The sequence below is a fragment of the Phyllopteryx taeniolatus genome, chromosome 10 (assembly GCF_024500385.1).
Source record: "Phyllopteryx taeniolatus isolate TA_2022b chromosome 10, UOR_Ptae_1.2, whole genome shotgun sequence".
NCBI classification, from domain to species: Eukaryota; Metazoa; Chordata; class Actinopteri; order Syngnathiformes; family Syngnathidae; genus Phyllopteryx; species Phyllopteryx taeniolatus.
The window spans coordinates 4,931,333-4,946,872 of record NC_084511.1 but is presented as its reverse complement, the minus strand read 5'-3'; the positions used below and the strand labels follow the sequence as shown (position 1 = coordinate 4,946,872).

The following is a 15,540-nucleotide window of genomic DNA, read 5'->3' as shown; positions in this document are numbered from 1 at the left end:
TTGCGGCTCCATTCAGCAGTAGCCCACGCCTCCGCACGACCAGTCAGGTGGGAAATGACGAAAGCGATTTTTGCCCGCCCGGTGGGGAAGGCAGCTGCCTGCAGCTCAAAGTGGAGTTCACACTGCGTGATGAACGGCTTAATGTTCCCAGAATTTCCAGAGAACCTCTCCGGTCGAGAGAGCTGTGGGCAGACAGCAGCGGAGGTGGCAGGTGGCTGCATGGTGACTGCTTCACATGGAAATGTTGGTACCGTGGCGGTATCGGATGTGGTGCCAACTGGTTCCTTCTCTTGAATAATTTTCATAAGAAGTTCAAACTGCGAGGCCACCTGTCTCATCATATTGTCCTGATGCCTTGACAGTCCCTCTAGATGAAGGTGGAGGGCAGCAAGCTGCTCATCCTGCTTCAAGAGGCGTTGACCCTGCGCTTGAAGGGCTTTGCGCACCGGGTCTGAGTGTGCTGGGTCCATGTTATGGCCAGTTCGTTCTGTCATGAACGGAACAGAGGATAGGACCCAAAAATGCACGACTCCAAAACAAATGGACAGTTTCCAAAAAGAGAGACACAAATGAGACACGAGGTTAAATACAAGGGTTAATTAGGGTGAACGAGGCACAGGTGGTGAAGATGCTCCCAGGAGCAGGTGTGTGTGAAACAGGGGGAAGACAAAAACCGGAACACACACCCATGACACCTGCAGTAAATGGTAAATGGACTGCACTTCTATAGCGCTTAATCTACACTATCACAGTGCCCAAAGCACTTTCCAAAGCCTCACATTCACCCACTCACACACACATTCATACACCAATGGGCGGCTGCTGCCATGCAAGGCGCCACCAGACCCACTGGGAGCAAATTAGGGCTCAATGTCTTGCCCAAGGACACTTCGACATGCGGATAGTCTGGACCGGGAGTCGAACCAGCTACCCTTGGATCACTGGACAACCCGCTCTCCCTACTGAGCCACAGCCGCCCAGAAACCACTTATAATGGACGCTTCCTTTCTTGTGTCTCAATTTGTCGCCTCTAAATCCACCTTTTGGTCCTGATTGGCCAGAGCCAAGTTTCCCTAAAATGGCATAGTTTCTAATGGTGTCAAAGCAGGCTCAATATCGTATGTTAGCCTAATTGTTGGTTTACAATCGTGTCTCAGCATCTTTATTGATATTTTTTATTACCAAGTCATGCAATATATCCATACGTACATTAGTTTTAATGGTGTCTGGTGTTCTTCTAACATACGATTTAACTATTTACTAAGTGTTCTTTACTTTCTAATAGTATCTAAAGCTATGAGGTAGTTATGGCATTTATCTCCTTCTTAGGGTCGCCATTGGTTCACGCCAGCGGGGATCAGCGATGTCACAAGAGTCGTTGGGCAGCTTCCAGTTGGAAGCCGTAAACTACCAATGTTGTCTCCCCAAATTAGGCCCACGCAATAGACTCATCGGCTACTTTCAGCTGCACAGTTGTTTCCTGATCTTCATCAATTGTCACCTTTGTTATTTGAGTAAGAAGGCCCCAAAGAGGTATTTGCTGCTTCCCAAAAGTTGAGAAGCCAGCATATTTCAGTAGTCATATTACTAGATGATTACTTATGAAGAATTTATGAAGAACACCACTAAAGAACAAATCATAATATTAACTACTTAAAATGCAAATATTCCACAATACCCCCTCCGAGCTGCCAAAGCATCACGGAAAGACTGGTTCTTAAAACAAGCAAAGTTTAACAGCAAACATCAAATGAAACTTTACACGGATCCAAGTGGACATGAACGTGTAATTGCTAAGCAATTTTAACAAGCCACTTAGCTTGCTGTATAAACTTCAGCAGCTATGGAGCTATTAGTCATTCTTATAAAAAAAATAAAACATTGGTAAAGTACTCATTCAGAAAGATTACAACATAATAGTAAGAATCAAATAATAAGGTAATACTTGATTATGATTAACACGACATCAATGCTAACTAAGAAAACAACATCACGTTTTTTTTTTTTCACTTTGTCTAAATCACCTTCCACTATGAAAAATTACTACATAAAGGCACACAGGTTGGTTATAGTTACACAAAAACACAAAGGGTGGTGATATAATTATTAATATCATGTAAATAATTGAGAATGGCCCATACACATCCAGATGAGGGAAGGACGTGTGAAGCGGACGGGGTCCAGGGATCTGTTTTACACTGCCCGGGGATTATTATGCCCTGTCAAAAGAGTGACAAATGGCGTATTTTCCACTGATCATGATGCAGAGACGAAAGTCCACCGCAATGCAAGAAAGGGGCAGGGAAGTCAGAGGAAGAGTCATTGGGAGGTCAACGGGAAGAGGGATAGACTTAAGAGTGTATACAGAGTAGGCCAACGTGGGAGCGTGGGGACCGAATCAGGGCCGTGAGGACCAATCAGCAGTGCGGGCAAGTCTTAACATTTCTCGAGAGGCGACTTGCTTTATCCCACAGTGTATCACAAGGAGCATATCCACGTTGTCGGGAGTAACACAGCTACACAAGAAGTGGAACTCTGGTAGAGGAAGTCTAGTCATTTGTTCCACAAGTGTTGTGGGTGGAGCTTTCTCAGGATGGTAAACACTACATGCTCGCCGAACAAGTAAACGAAATTTTAAAAAAACACCCGGACTCACCCCTAAATATTCTCAGGGACTTTAACAAAGCTAAACTCAATCACGAACTCCCTAAATACAAGCAGCACATCGACTGTCCCACCAGGGAAAATAACATTTTAGACCACTGCAATACTATGCTAAATAACGCATACCGTGCCAAACCTCGTGCAGCACTGGGCTCGTCTAATCACTGCTTAATTCACTTAATACCAACATACAGGAAAGAACTTAAATGCGCGAAGCCTACAGTGAAAACAGCGAAAAAGTGGACCAATGAAGCAAATATGGAACTTCAAAGCTGTTTAGAGTGCACAGACTGGAGTGTCTTTGAAAATTCAGCTGGCATCCTATATCAGTTTCTGTGAAGAGGTTTGTGTACCAACAAAGTCATTTCGCACATTCAATAACAACAAGCCATGGTTCACTGCCAAACTTAAGCAACTTCGCCAAGCTAAGGAGGACGCATATCAAAGCGGGGACAGGGCCCTGTATAATCGAGTTAGAAACCTGCTGACTAAAGAAATTAACATTGCAAAGAGGAACTATGCAGCAAAGTTGGAAAAACAGTTTACCGCTAACGACTCTAAATCAGTCTGGCATGCATTACAATCGCTGACCAATTACAAGCGACGATCCCCCCAAGATGAGAACAATAGCACACTAGCCAACGACTTGAACCTTCTACTGCAGATTTGAAAAGGACAGTTTCACACACCACACCCACCCAGCCGCACCACCGACCACAATCACACCTCTGACTTCTGTGTTGACCATCCACGAACAGGATTGAGACGCATCTTCAAACAACAAAAGCTTAACAAAGCAGCAGGCCCAGACCATGTGTCCCCATCCTGCCTCAAAGTCTGCGCGGACCAGCTCGCTCCAGTCTTCACACAGATCTTCAATAGATCTCTGGAACTGTGCGAAGTTCCATCCTGTTTCAAACGCTCCACCATCATCCCAGTCCCCAAGAAAACTACAATCTCAGGTCTGAATGACTACAGGCCTATCACCCTGACATATTTGGTCATGAAGTATCATGCTGGACCACCTCAAGAGTGTCGCAGTTCCCCTGCTGGACACCTTGCAGTTTGCCTACCGAGCAAACAGGTCTGCGGATGATGCAGTCAACATGGGACTGCACTTCATCCTAGAACACCTCCACAGTGCAGGGACATACGTGAGGATCCTGTTCATGGACTTCAGCTCAGCGTTCAACAACATCATCCCTGAACTCCTTTCCTCCAAGCTTCTCCAGCTCAGCATCTCACCTGCCATCTGCCAGTGGATTTACAGCTTCCTGACGGCCAGGACACAGCAGGTGAGGCTGGGGGAGACCACCTCATCCACACGCAGCATCAGCACTGGGGCACCGCAAGGTTGTGTCCCCTCTCCGCTGCTCTTTTCTCTCTCTACACAAACGACTGCACCCAGGTGTCAAACTCCTGAAGTTTGCAGATGACACCAATGTCATCGGCCTCATCAAGGACGGTGACAAGTCTGCATATCGACAGGAAGTGGAGCGGCTGGAGCTGTGGTGCGGCCGACACAACCTGGAGCTGAACACGCTCAAGACTGTAGAGATGATCGTGGACTTCAGGAGGCATCCTTCGCCACAGCTGCCCCTCACGTTGTCCAGCTGCCTTGTGTCAACCGTCGAGACGTTCAAGTTCCTGGGAATTACAGTCTCTCAGGACCTGAAGTGGGCGATAAACATCAACTCCGTCCTCAAAAAGGCCCAGCAGAGGATATACTTCGTGCGGCTTCTGAGAAAGCACGGCCTGCCACAGGAGCTACTGAGGAAGTTCTACACAGCGGTCATCGAATCAGTCCTGTGTTCTTCCATCACAGTCTGGTTAAGTGCTGCTACAAAAAAGGACAAACTCCAACTGCAACGGGCAATCAAAACTGCTGAAAGGATTGTCGGTACCCCCCTACCGACCCTTGAGGATTTGCACGCTGCCAGAACTAAGACAAGAGCGTGCACAAGGATGTAACTTACCATCCTTGAGACATTTCTGGGAGAGCACTGCTCCTATACCGGCATCAGACGCATCAACTTCTACCACAAACTGCTGTTTGAGATCTGGCAAGGTGAGGATGGGAGCGGAGGTAAAGCTCGATTTAAGTTTCTGAAAAGCTGCCAGACAAAGGGGGTTCCATACGAAAGGTCTGTGTGGCGAGGTAAGATCATGCAAAGGCGAGGCTATAGAACTGAAATTTCTAATAAACTTTCTGTAGAAATTAGCTAAGCCTAAGAACCTTTGTACGTCTTTGAGTGATGTGGGAGTGGGCCAATTTGTCACGGCATCAACCTTGCAAGGGTCCATTTTGATTTCACCTGGAGCCAGCACGAACCCCAGAAAAGAAACGGACGCCTTGTGGAACTCACATTTCTCAGCCTTGACATATATTTAATTCTGCAGTAACTGCTGCAACACAGAGCGGACATGAATGATGTGAGTCTCCTCATCCGGGGAGAATATAAAATATCGTCCAAATATACAAAAACGTACACACTCAACATGTCACGCAAGACATCATTGACAAAGTTCTGGAACACAGCTGGAGCGTTAGTTAGTCCAAAAGGCATCACCAAATACTCGTAATGTCCCATTGGTGTGTTGAATGCTGCTTTCCATTCATCCCCCTCCCTGATCCTGAATAGATGATATGCATTTCTTAAGTCTAGTTTGGTGAAAACCTTGGCTCCCTCCAGTAACTCAAAGGCAGTGGAGATGAGAGGAAGAGGGTACCTGTTTTTCACCGTTATTTCGTTGAGACACCGGTAATCGATACAGGGTCGCAGAGTCTTGTCCTTCTTGTCCACAAAGAAAAATCTGGCTCCTGCAGGGGATGAAGATGGGCGAATAATCCCGGCTGCCAGTGATTCATCCACATACTCCTTCATAACCTTGTGTTCCGGCCCTGAAAGAGAGAACAACCTCCCTCGTGGAGGTGTGGTTCCAGGCAGCAAGTCAACAGCACAGTCATAAGGTCTGTGGGGTGGAAGGGATTTGGCCTTGGACTTGGAAAAAACGTCTTTAATGTCAGGTAACAGGTGGGCACTTGAGATAAATCAGGATCCCCAGATAGGGTCTGTGGATTGTCACTTGAAACATAGCCCTGAACATCACATGGAGGCTTGAAACAGTTCTGGGCGTAATTGCTGCCCCATGACATAACCTGCCCAGAGGACCAGTCGATGTGGGGGTTATGTCATTTCAACCATGGGTTCCCTAAAATAAGGTCATGATTCATGGCATCAAAAACATGAAAACTCATGCATTCCGAGTGAGAATCAGGAAATGTCAATATGAGTGTTTGGGTGCGGTGAGTGATCTTGCCGGCACGGTGGCCGACTGGTTAGAGCGTCAGCCTCACAGTTCTGAGGACCCGGGTTCAATCCCCGGCCCCGCCTGTGTGGAGTTTGCATGTTCTCCCCGTGCCTGCGTGGGTTTTCTCCGGGTACTCCGGTTTCCTCCCACATCCCAAAAACATGCATGAATTGGAGACTCTAAATTGCCCGTAGGCATGACTGTGAGTGCGAATGGTTGTTTGTTCCTATGTGCCCTGCGATTGGCTGGCAACCAGTTCAGGGTGTACCCCGCCTCCTGCCCGATGACAGCTGGGATAGGCTCCAGCACGCCCGCGACCCTAGTGAGGAGAAGCGGCTCAGAAAATGGATGGATGGATGGAGTGATCTTGCCCATAAAACTGACATCTGCAACATAGGTGTTGCAGTAGCGTTGTATTTGAAAGGTTCTAAGGTGCATCCGTCTAACGAGGAGGGAGCTGAGTAGGTTTGCGTCAGAACCAGAGACAATTACTACAGGTGTATGAATTTCTTTATCAGGAGAGCAAAGTGTCACTTTAGGAAGAACCCGGGTAGGGTCTTCCTTAATGAAATTTAGACTCACCGCTCCCGTGCCCTTGCTACCGCCGTCCACCGGCAACCTTGACGTGACAGTTGCTCACGGAATGACCCAACTGCCCGCAATAGAAGCACTGCCCTTCCCTCAGCCGGCGTTGACGTTCCTCAGGGGAGAGACGGAACCTGCCCAGTTGCATGGGTTCATCCGTGGTGACGCTAGCCAGTGGATTGAGACCGGAAACAGGGGATCTGCCTTGGTTTGGCTGGTCACCAAGGCTCGTCCTCCAAGTGCGCGGTGACGCAGCCTTCTGCCGAACAGCGTCCAGCTTTCGATCCAAAAGCCTCGTGTCAATTTTTATGGCAAGAGCGATGAGTGTCCAAGTCGGTCAGCAGGTCTCGCGGGACCAAATGATCCTTTACAGCGGGGGATAGTCCTTGAAAAAATGCATCGAGTAGTGCCCTATTATTCCACTGACTCTCAGCTGCTAGAATGCGAAACTCAACTGTGTAATCTTACACCCTGTGCTTGCCTTGTTGTAAGGTGAAAATGGAGCGAGCTGCCTCAAGATCTGGTGTGGAAAACTGAAAAAATTGCTCCATAGTCTTTACGAAAAAAGCCCACGAATGACACGCGGCGGAATTGCGGCTCCATTCAGCAGTAGCCCACGCCTCCGCACGACCAGTCAGGTGGGAAATGACAAAAGCGATTTTTGCCCGCTCGGTGGGGAAGGCAGCTGCCTGCAGCTCAAAGTGGAGTTCGCACTGAGTGATGAACGGCTTAATATTCCCAGAATCTCCAGAGAATCTCTCAGGTCGAGAGAGCTGAGGGCAGGTGGCAGGTGGTTGCATGGTAACTGCTTCACATGAAAACGTTGGTACTGTGGCGGCATCGGGTGTTGTGCCAACTGGTTCCTTCTTCTGAATCATTTTCATAAGAACTGCAAACTGTGAGGCCACCTGTCTCATCATTTTGTCCTGATGCTCTGACAGTCCCTCTAGATGAAGGTGGAGGGCAGCAAGCTGCTCATCCTGCTTCGAAAGGCGTTGACCCTGCGCTTGAAGGGCTTTGCGCAACGGGTCTGAGTCTGCTGGGTCCATGTTATGGCCAGTTCGTTCTGTCATGAACGGAACAAAAGACAGGACCCAAATGCGCGACTCCAATTCATATGGACAGTTTCAAAAAGAGAGGTTTAATATACAGGCAGAGGTCGGTACACAGGAAGGCAATCCAAAAAAGGCAACAGTATCCAAAAACTTGAGGCAAAAAGGCGAGGTCGATAATCGGAACAGGGTCTAGTCTTACTGTGAGTATGTGACGTGGAAACAAGGAATGGTGGAATGTGACGACAAGGTACAAGGAACTGGCGACTAGAAAGAATGAGACACGAGGTTAAATGCAAGGGGTAATCAGAATCAGAATCAGAATCATCTTTATTTGCCAAGTATGTCCAAAACACACAAGGAATTTGTCTCCGGTAGTTGGAGCCGCTCTAGTACAACAGACAGTCAATTTACAGAACACTTTGGAGACAAAAAGACATTGACAAAAAACAACAACAAACAACAATTGTGCAAAAAGATGCAGAGTCCTCTAGCACTTAGAGCAGTTCGAATGGCTAATATCGCAATAGTCCGGTGCAATGACCATTGTGCAAAGGGCACTGAGACTTCAAGGAGTGTATGCGGTTTAAAGTGACGAGTAGTGCGATAATCTGGGACAATGGTTGTGCAAATGTTACAGATACTCCTCAATCAGTGTGCAAATGGAGCAGATGCTACTCTGGCATGAGTGGCCACTATATGCAAATAGTGCAGCACGGCGAGACAACTACAGTGAGTGCACGAGTAATACATAATTGGCCCCACAGAAATGTGACAACGAACTCAACGAACTCAAGTCAAAAAAATTGCCAGCTTGTTGTAATGGAATTATAAGTTAGCTGTTTAAGAAGTTGATTGCAAGAGGGAAGAAGCTGTTGGAATGTCTACTAGTTCTAGTTTGCATTGATCGGTAGCGCCTACCTGAGGGAAGGAGCTGGAAGAGCTGGTGACCGGGGTGGGGAGGGTCCGAGAGGATTTTGCACGCCCTTGTCTTAGTTCTGGCAGCGTGCAAGTCCTCAAGGGTGGGTAGGGGGGTAACGACAATCCTTTCAGCAGTTTTGATTGTCCGTTGCAGTCGGAGTTTGTCCTTTTTTGTAGCAGCACCAAACCAGACTGTGATGGAAGAACACAGGACTGATTCGATGACCACTGTGTAGAACTGTCTCAGCAGCTCCGGTGGCAGGCCATGCTTTCTCAGAAGCCGCAGGAAGTACATCCTCTGCTGGGCCTTTTTGAGGACGGAGTTGATGTTGGTCGCCCACTTCAGGTCCTGGGAGATTGTAATTCCCAGGAACTTGAAGGTCTCGACGGTTGACACAAGGCAGCTGGACAACGTGAGGGGCAGCTGTGGCGAAGGATGCCTCCTGAAGTCCACGATCATCTCTACAGTCTTGAGCGTGTTCAGCTCCAGGTTGTGTCGGCCGCTTCCTGTCGATATGCAGACTCGTCACCGTCCTTGATGAGGCCGATGACAGTGGTGTCATCTGCAAACTTCAGGAGTTTGACAGTCGGGTTCGCTGAGGTGCAGTCGTTTGTGTAGCGAGAGAAGAGCAGCGGAGAGAGGACACAACCTTGGGGCGCCCCAGTGCTGATGCTGCATGTGGATGAGGTGGCCTCCCCCAGCCTGACCTGCTGTGTCCTGCCCGTCAGAAAGCTGTAAATCCACTGGCAGATGGCAGGTGAGACGCTGAGCTGGAGAAGCTTGGATGAAAGGAGTTCAGGGATGATGGTGTTGAACGCTGAGCTTAAGTCCACGAACAGGATCCTCGCGTAGGTCCCTGCACTGTTGAGGTGTTCTAGGATGAAGTGCAGTCCCATGTTGACTGCATCATCCGCAGATCTGTTCGCTTGGTAGGCAAACTCCAGGGGGTCCAGCAGGGGACCTGTGACAATCTTGAAGTGGTCCAGCACAAGACGTTCAAAGGACTTCATGACCACAGATGTCAAAGCGACAGGCCTGTAGTCATTCAGACCTGAGATTGCAGGTTTCTTGGGGACCGGGATGATGGTGGAGCGTTTGAAACAGGATGGAACTTCGCACAGTTCCAGAGATCTGTTGAAGATCTGAGTGAAGACTGGAGCGAGCTGGTCCGCGCAGACTTTGAGGCAGGATGGGGACACGTGGTCCGGGCCTGCCGCTTTGTTAATCTTTTGTTGTTTGAAGATTCGTCTCACATCCTGTTCATGGATGGTTAACGCAGAGGTCAGAGGTGTGATTGTGGTCGCGGGTGCGGCCGGGTTGGTGTGTGGTGTGAAACTGTCCTTTTCAAATCTGCAGTAGAAGGTATTCAAGTCGTTGGCTAGTGTGCTATTGTTCTCAGCTTGGGGGGATTGTCGCTTGTAATTAGTCAGCGATTGGAATGCATGCCAGACTGATTTAGAGTCGTTTGCGCTAAACTGTTTTTCCAACTTTGCTGCATAGTTCCTCTTTGCAATGTTAATTTCTTTGGTCAGCTGGTTTCTAGCTCGATTATACAGGGCCCTGTCCCCGCTCTGATATGCGTCCTCCTTAGCTTGGCGAAGCTGCTTAAGTTTAGCAGTGAGCCACGGCTTATTGTTGTTGAATGTGCGAAATGATTTTGTTGGTACACAGACCTCTTCACAGAAACTGATATAGGATGTGACAGTGTAGGCTTCGCACATTTAAGTTCTTGCCTGTACGTCGGTATTAAGTGAATTAAGCAGTGATCAGACGAGCCCAAGGCTGCACGAGGTATAGCACGGTATGCGTTTTTTACCGTGGTGTAGCAGTGGTCTAAAGTATTATTTTCCCTGGTAGGACAGTCGATGTGCTGCTTGTATTTAGGGAGTTCGTGGTTGAGTTTAGCTTTGTTAAAGTCCCCGAGAATAATGAGGGGTGAGTCGGGGTGTTTTTTTTCAATTTCGTTGACTTGATCGGCGAGCGCTAGCAATGCGGCGTTCGTGTTAGCTTGAGACTCCATATAGACTCCAGCCAGTATGAATGATGCGAACTCACGTGGCGAGTAGAATGGTTTACAGTTTAAGAATAGCGACTCCAAATGCGGGCTGCAGTGTGTGCTGAGCACCGTGACGTCCCTACACCATTTTTCGTTGATATAGAGGCATATCGCGCCGCCCTTTGTTTTCCCCGATGATTCCATGTCGCGGTCCGCTCGATGAATGTGAAAACCGGGAAGCATAACGCCGCCATCGGGTACAGCGTCGCAGAGCCAGGTCTCCGTGAAGCACATGGCCGCGGAACGTCCGAAGTCTTTACTGGTCTTTAACAGAAGATGAAGCTCGTCCATTTTGTTGGGTAGGGAGCGTACATTTGCGAAGTGGATCGACGGGAACGCCAATCTGTGTCCTCTCTTGCAGAGTTTCACCTGAATGCCGGCTCGCTTCCCTCTGTGGCGCCGCTTCCGTCTCCATGCGCCGAAAACCGCGGACGCCGCTCCGGTGAGTAACTCGGGGAAAAAACTGAGTGGATATTCGAAAGTTGGTGACAGAAAGTCAGGAGTAGACTCCTTGATGGTTAGCAGGTCTCCCCTTGTGTAAGTGAGCCGTGTAAGGTCTCCAAAGACGGACGAAAAACACAAAAACAAAGACAATACTAGAGAGCGCGTTACCGAGGCGACCACACTGGTAGGCGCCATCCAGCCCTTACTATATCCAGCCATTCCCAGAAAGGTCAGCATCTGGCTTACAGACTGCGGTTGTGGTATATTAGCAATAGCTTCTAGATGAGAGGATGATATTTGACGCTTATTACCACAGAGCTTTTGGCCTAGATATACTTATTTTCAAAATTGTTGCTTAGCTTTACTAACTTTGTGTCCGCCTTTCTTAAGTGCACACAATACTGTCATTGAATCCTGCTCACAGCACTCTTGAGTGAGGCGAACAATAAGGCTGGCAGCTCATAGACCTTTGATGGTGACCTAATGCCTTCTGTAGCTTGTGGTTTCAATGGATATTGTTTTTGTGTGGCAAATTGACATTTGATCTGCACATGCTGTGCTGACTTAACAAATCAGTCACACACATCAGTCTTGTGCTGAGACCAAAGACGGGATGGAATTTGTTCGAACAAGGATTCATGTTAAAGGAACCTGTGTTTTAAAATCTCCTAACTCCCGTGGTTCCAAGCGTGTTCGTTTTCGTGAAAGAACTTCGTTCACAACAATGTATCAAAACCAACCAATTTATTCCTGACAGAGGAGTCTATACATTTGCAGAGCTCTGGGTTCGTAACTACCCTATCTTATCCTTAGCAGATAAAGTAGTCGAACTGAAACTATCTGATTCTACCCCAGACTCATACAATGTTTCAAACGGGCCAGTATGTAATCGCTGTCGTCTGATTGGTCCGTAATCTGACGTCATCGTTGTCCTGCAGAATGATGACCATTTGATCTGGCTCCAGACTTCTGCTCCAGGGGTCGCCTGCAGATGTCGGCTCACATTCCTGCATTCAATGTTTATAGTGGCTCCCCGCAGTTCCTTTCTTCCTTGAGATGTGTCTCCAAATACCCCCCGATGGGGCCAAATACCCCTATACTCCAATACACATTCTCTTCCAAACTAGTTAGAATTACACATTACAATATAAAGTATTCTATATTCCCTTCAATCCCCCAAGTTGATATTCTGATAATCAGAAGATCAACAACCCGTATACCTACTACCGTTTTCACTACAATACTCAATAAACCTAATCTAAGCACAGCAAAACAAAACTTTAAATTTTAAAACTTTAAAGAGAGGATACACCGGTATCGTTCAATGGAGCGAGCGATTCCATGGCCACCCTGTCCTCGTGCAGGGACAGCAGCTGATATTGGCCGTAGGGGTCCTTACCCACAAAGGCCTTGAGGACAATTCTGAGAACCAGGTTCCTGAGACAAGGGATAATACAACATCCACAAAAAGCAAGCACAGCCATGACAATTATGATGGTAGTTGCCAAAGTCAGTATGAGACCTCTCCATTTACCAAACATCCTATTAAGCAGGCTACAGAATGGGTTGTCCTCCACTCCAGACATTGATTTAAGTTTAACAGACATGGCTTGCAAACCTTTCATGGCTCTGGTGATCTTTCCGTTTGGCGCCGTATTATTGGGGATAATTGTACAACAATGTCCTTTAATTCGAGAGCAGGCACCCCCTTCTTCCGCTAACATACTATCAAGGACCAACCTATTTTGGAATGGCATGAGAGATGTAGCTGATAGTTGCTCATGGATGCCCTCCGCTAGTTGGGAGGTGAAATTCACCAATCTTTGAATTTGGTAATGATGGTAATTTATGAAATCAACATTTTTATTCGGAGTTACCCATATAAAAATACTCTCAAGACCTGCGGAAATTTGACAGCGAGCTTTATACTCATCCGGGATACCTCTGGGAATTCCAATGGCATCCAGGTAGGTGGGGTCCTCACCTTCTTCCCAAGCATTTCCACCCACGTTGAAGCCACTGACCATACGGCGGAAACGGTTCAAGCTACCCCACCAGTCACGCTCCCAGGTGAAATCCGCCATTTGAGTGATTTCCTGCTCAGAGAGGGGCTTAATCACTGTGGGAGCTATCATAGAGACCAATGCACAAGTGCCTGTCCATTCCCCGGGCAGGAAGTCCCACAATAGACCATCCCCACACATTCACCACAAATCACACCTCATCTTACTTAATCGGACCGCATCATAATAATCCATAAAAGTGTAATATCATAAAATTTACATAAAAATATATTTACATAAAAAGTAAATATCGTATCCCGCCGCGTCGCCCCAGGGTGCACAATTTACCACCTTACACAATTCAAATTGGTATACCGTCTTTTCCCCCAATGTGTAGTTCAATTCTAGGGCCCCTGTTGGCTTCACGGCCCTCTTGGTCACTCTTTCTCCTTGTATTGAAGGCATTCCAAAATAGATTCCTGTAACTATAATTAGGGAGATCACCAGAGTCATGATTATAACCTTCTTTGACCAGACATACAGGATGTACATATTTCCCCCTTTGTTAAATGACTAATTTAACACCAAAACACAGTATCCACACACAACCCCATACACAAACCAGCAGGTCGTCTCCTTCCGTCGGAGAGGCCTCTGACCAGACCTGCAAACAAACCCTTATATAAATTAATCACAACTCTGCAAAAGATACCCGTGCCAAAGGGATGGACTACATAATTCCTGTATACATACTCCAGAGAAGGGACAAGTCGGCAATTGTCACCCAACATTGATATTATTCCCCAACCAATTGTTAATTTGTCTCACAAAAGTGTTAATGTCAATAAACCAAGAATCACATAAAATCAGCGTTAAGTCAGCACACCAACATCATGCAATACACTATCAAGCTCCATCCTCCTGGGCGTCCTGTAAAATAATGTTATTTCAACAAATCAGTCTTTCATCAGTCTGTAGACCGTATTCTCTCGTCAGTCACACTGTCATTGGTAACTAAAGGTCTATAGTCAATTTCACGTGATCACATCCTTCACTACTCCTGTCAGCCAGCTCAGTAGTGCTCCATTTCTGCTTTTAATTAAGACGACACAAACATTAAACACAAAACATAAACAATTAACATGACATGACAAGCGAGACTTCACAGACAATAACATTAACCTGGACCCAGGAGTGAATGTCCTCTCACATACACCACACAGACAAGACTGAACACAGCACACTTATTGGTTGAACCATAACACCTAAACCACTACAGACCAGGCTTCTATCCATTGCATTAATTAAACGATCCTATTGTAAATCTCCCTGGCCCTTGCAATACCATAAACTCGTAAAACTCACAGATGCCCGTCGTAAAGGTGGCCCCCCCCAGCTGAGGACGCCTGTGTCCTGTCATAAACCATTTGGTGCACCTTCACTTCAAGTGCTCTTTTAAGCACTCATCCATTTTCTGAGCCTCACTAGGGTCGCGGGCGTGCTGGAGCCTATCCCAGCTATCATCGGGCAGGAGGCGGGGTACACCCTGGACTGGTTGCCAGCCAATCGCAGGGCACATCCAAACAAACAACCATTCGCACTCACATTCACACTTACGGGCAATTTAGAGTCTCCAATTAATCTACCATGCATGTTATTGGGATGTGGGAGGAAACCGGAGTGCCCGGAGAAAACCCACGCAGGCACGGGGAGAACATGCAAACTCCACACAGGCGGGGCCGGGGATTGAACCCGGGTCCTCAGAACTGTGAGGCTGACGCTCTAACCAGTCGGGCCACCGTGCCGCCCCCTCTCTAAGTGATATATATCAAATCCCATTCACCAGCTCAGATAGCAACTTGCACGTCATTTATTCAAACTCCGAAGCGTTTTCTTAGACCACAAACCTCCCGTACTGTTGTCAGGCTTTTATCCCAGACACGCAGAGCCGCTCTGGTCCGCTCTGCTGACCCGGAAATAGAAAGTCATGATACCACTCTTGCTTGATCACATCCGTCCGGCACACGTCTTAATTTATCTATTATTTAATTTATCTTCCAGAATATCATATGCATACCTATTTATACATACAATATGTATGCCTTATTTATTTAGTTAATAAATATAATGGGTACCCTTTGAAGCGCTTTATACCTTTTTACATATATAGTCATATAATTTTATTCATCAAAGTTCTAAGGTTTACTTTATATTGTGTACACAATTTATAAAACGTATCGCACCGAATATTTATACCATTCACACTTAGTCCACGTTTTTTTTACAATAGAGGCCTGCGCAGGACATGTTTGGGACAAGTAGAATCACTTGTCTGATCTGATAACTCGTGGAAGCTCATACGTCGGAATATAATGGTTAACCAGCGCTTTGTCGACAGACGGCACGTTTTCTTTTACACAAGGATAGCCTTTGGGCCATCCAGAAAAAGTGCCGACAATTATTAATAAGTACCTTATGCTTTGGACTGGGACTACCATTGCC

General features: G+C 47.1%; 1 protein-coding gene across 1 annotated transcript; it reads right to left on the bottom strand.

Moving 5' to 3' along the window:
- Positions 1-11,640: 11,640 nt before the first annotated feature.
- On the bottom strand, positions 11,641-14,425 carry LOC133484829 (uncharacterized). The gene is made up of 2 exons (XM_061787949.1): positions 13,414-14,425; positions 11,641-13,131 (listed from the first exon to the last, which is right to left on the bottom strand). The coding sequence occupies exons 1-2, from the start codon at positions 13,588-13,590 to the stop codon at positions 12,331-12,333; spliced, it is 978 nt and encodes a 325-aa protein (XP_061643933.1). The 5' UTR covers positions 13,591-14,425; the 3' UTR covers positions 11,641-12,330.
- Positions 14,426-15,540: the final 1,115 nt, after the last annotated feature.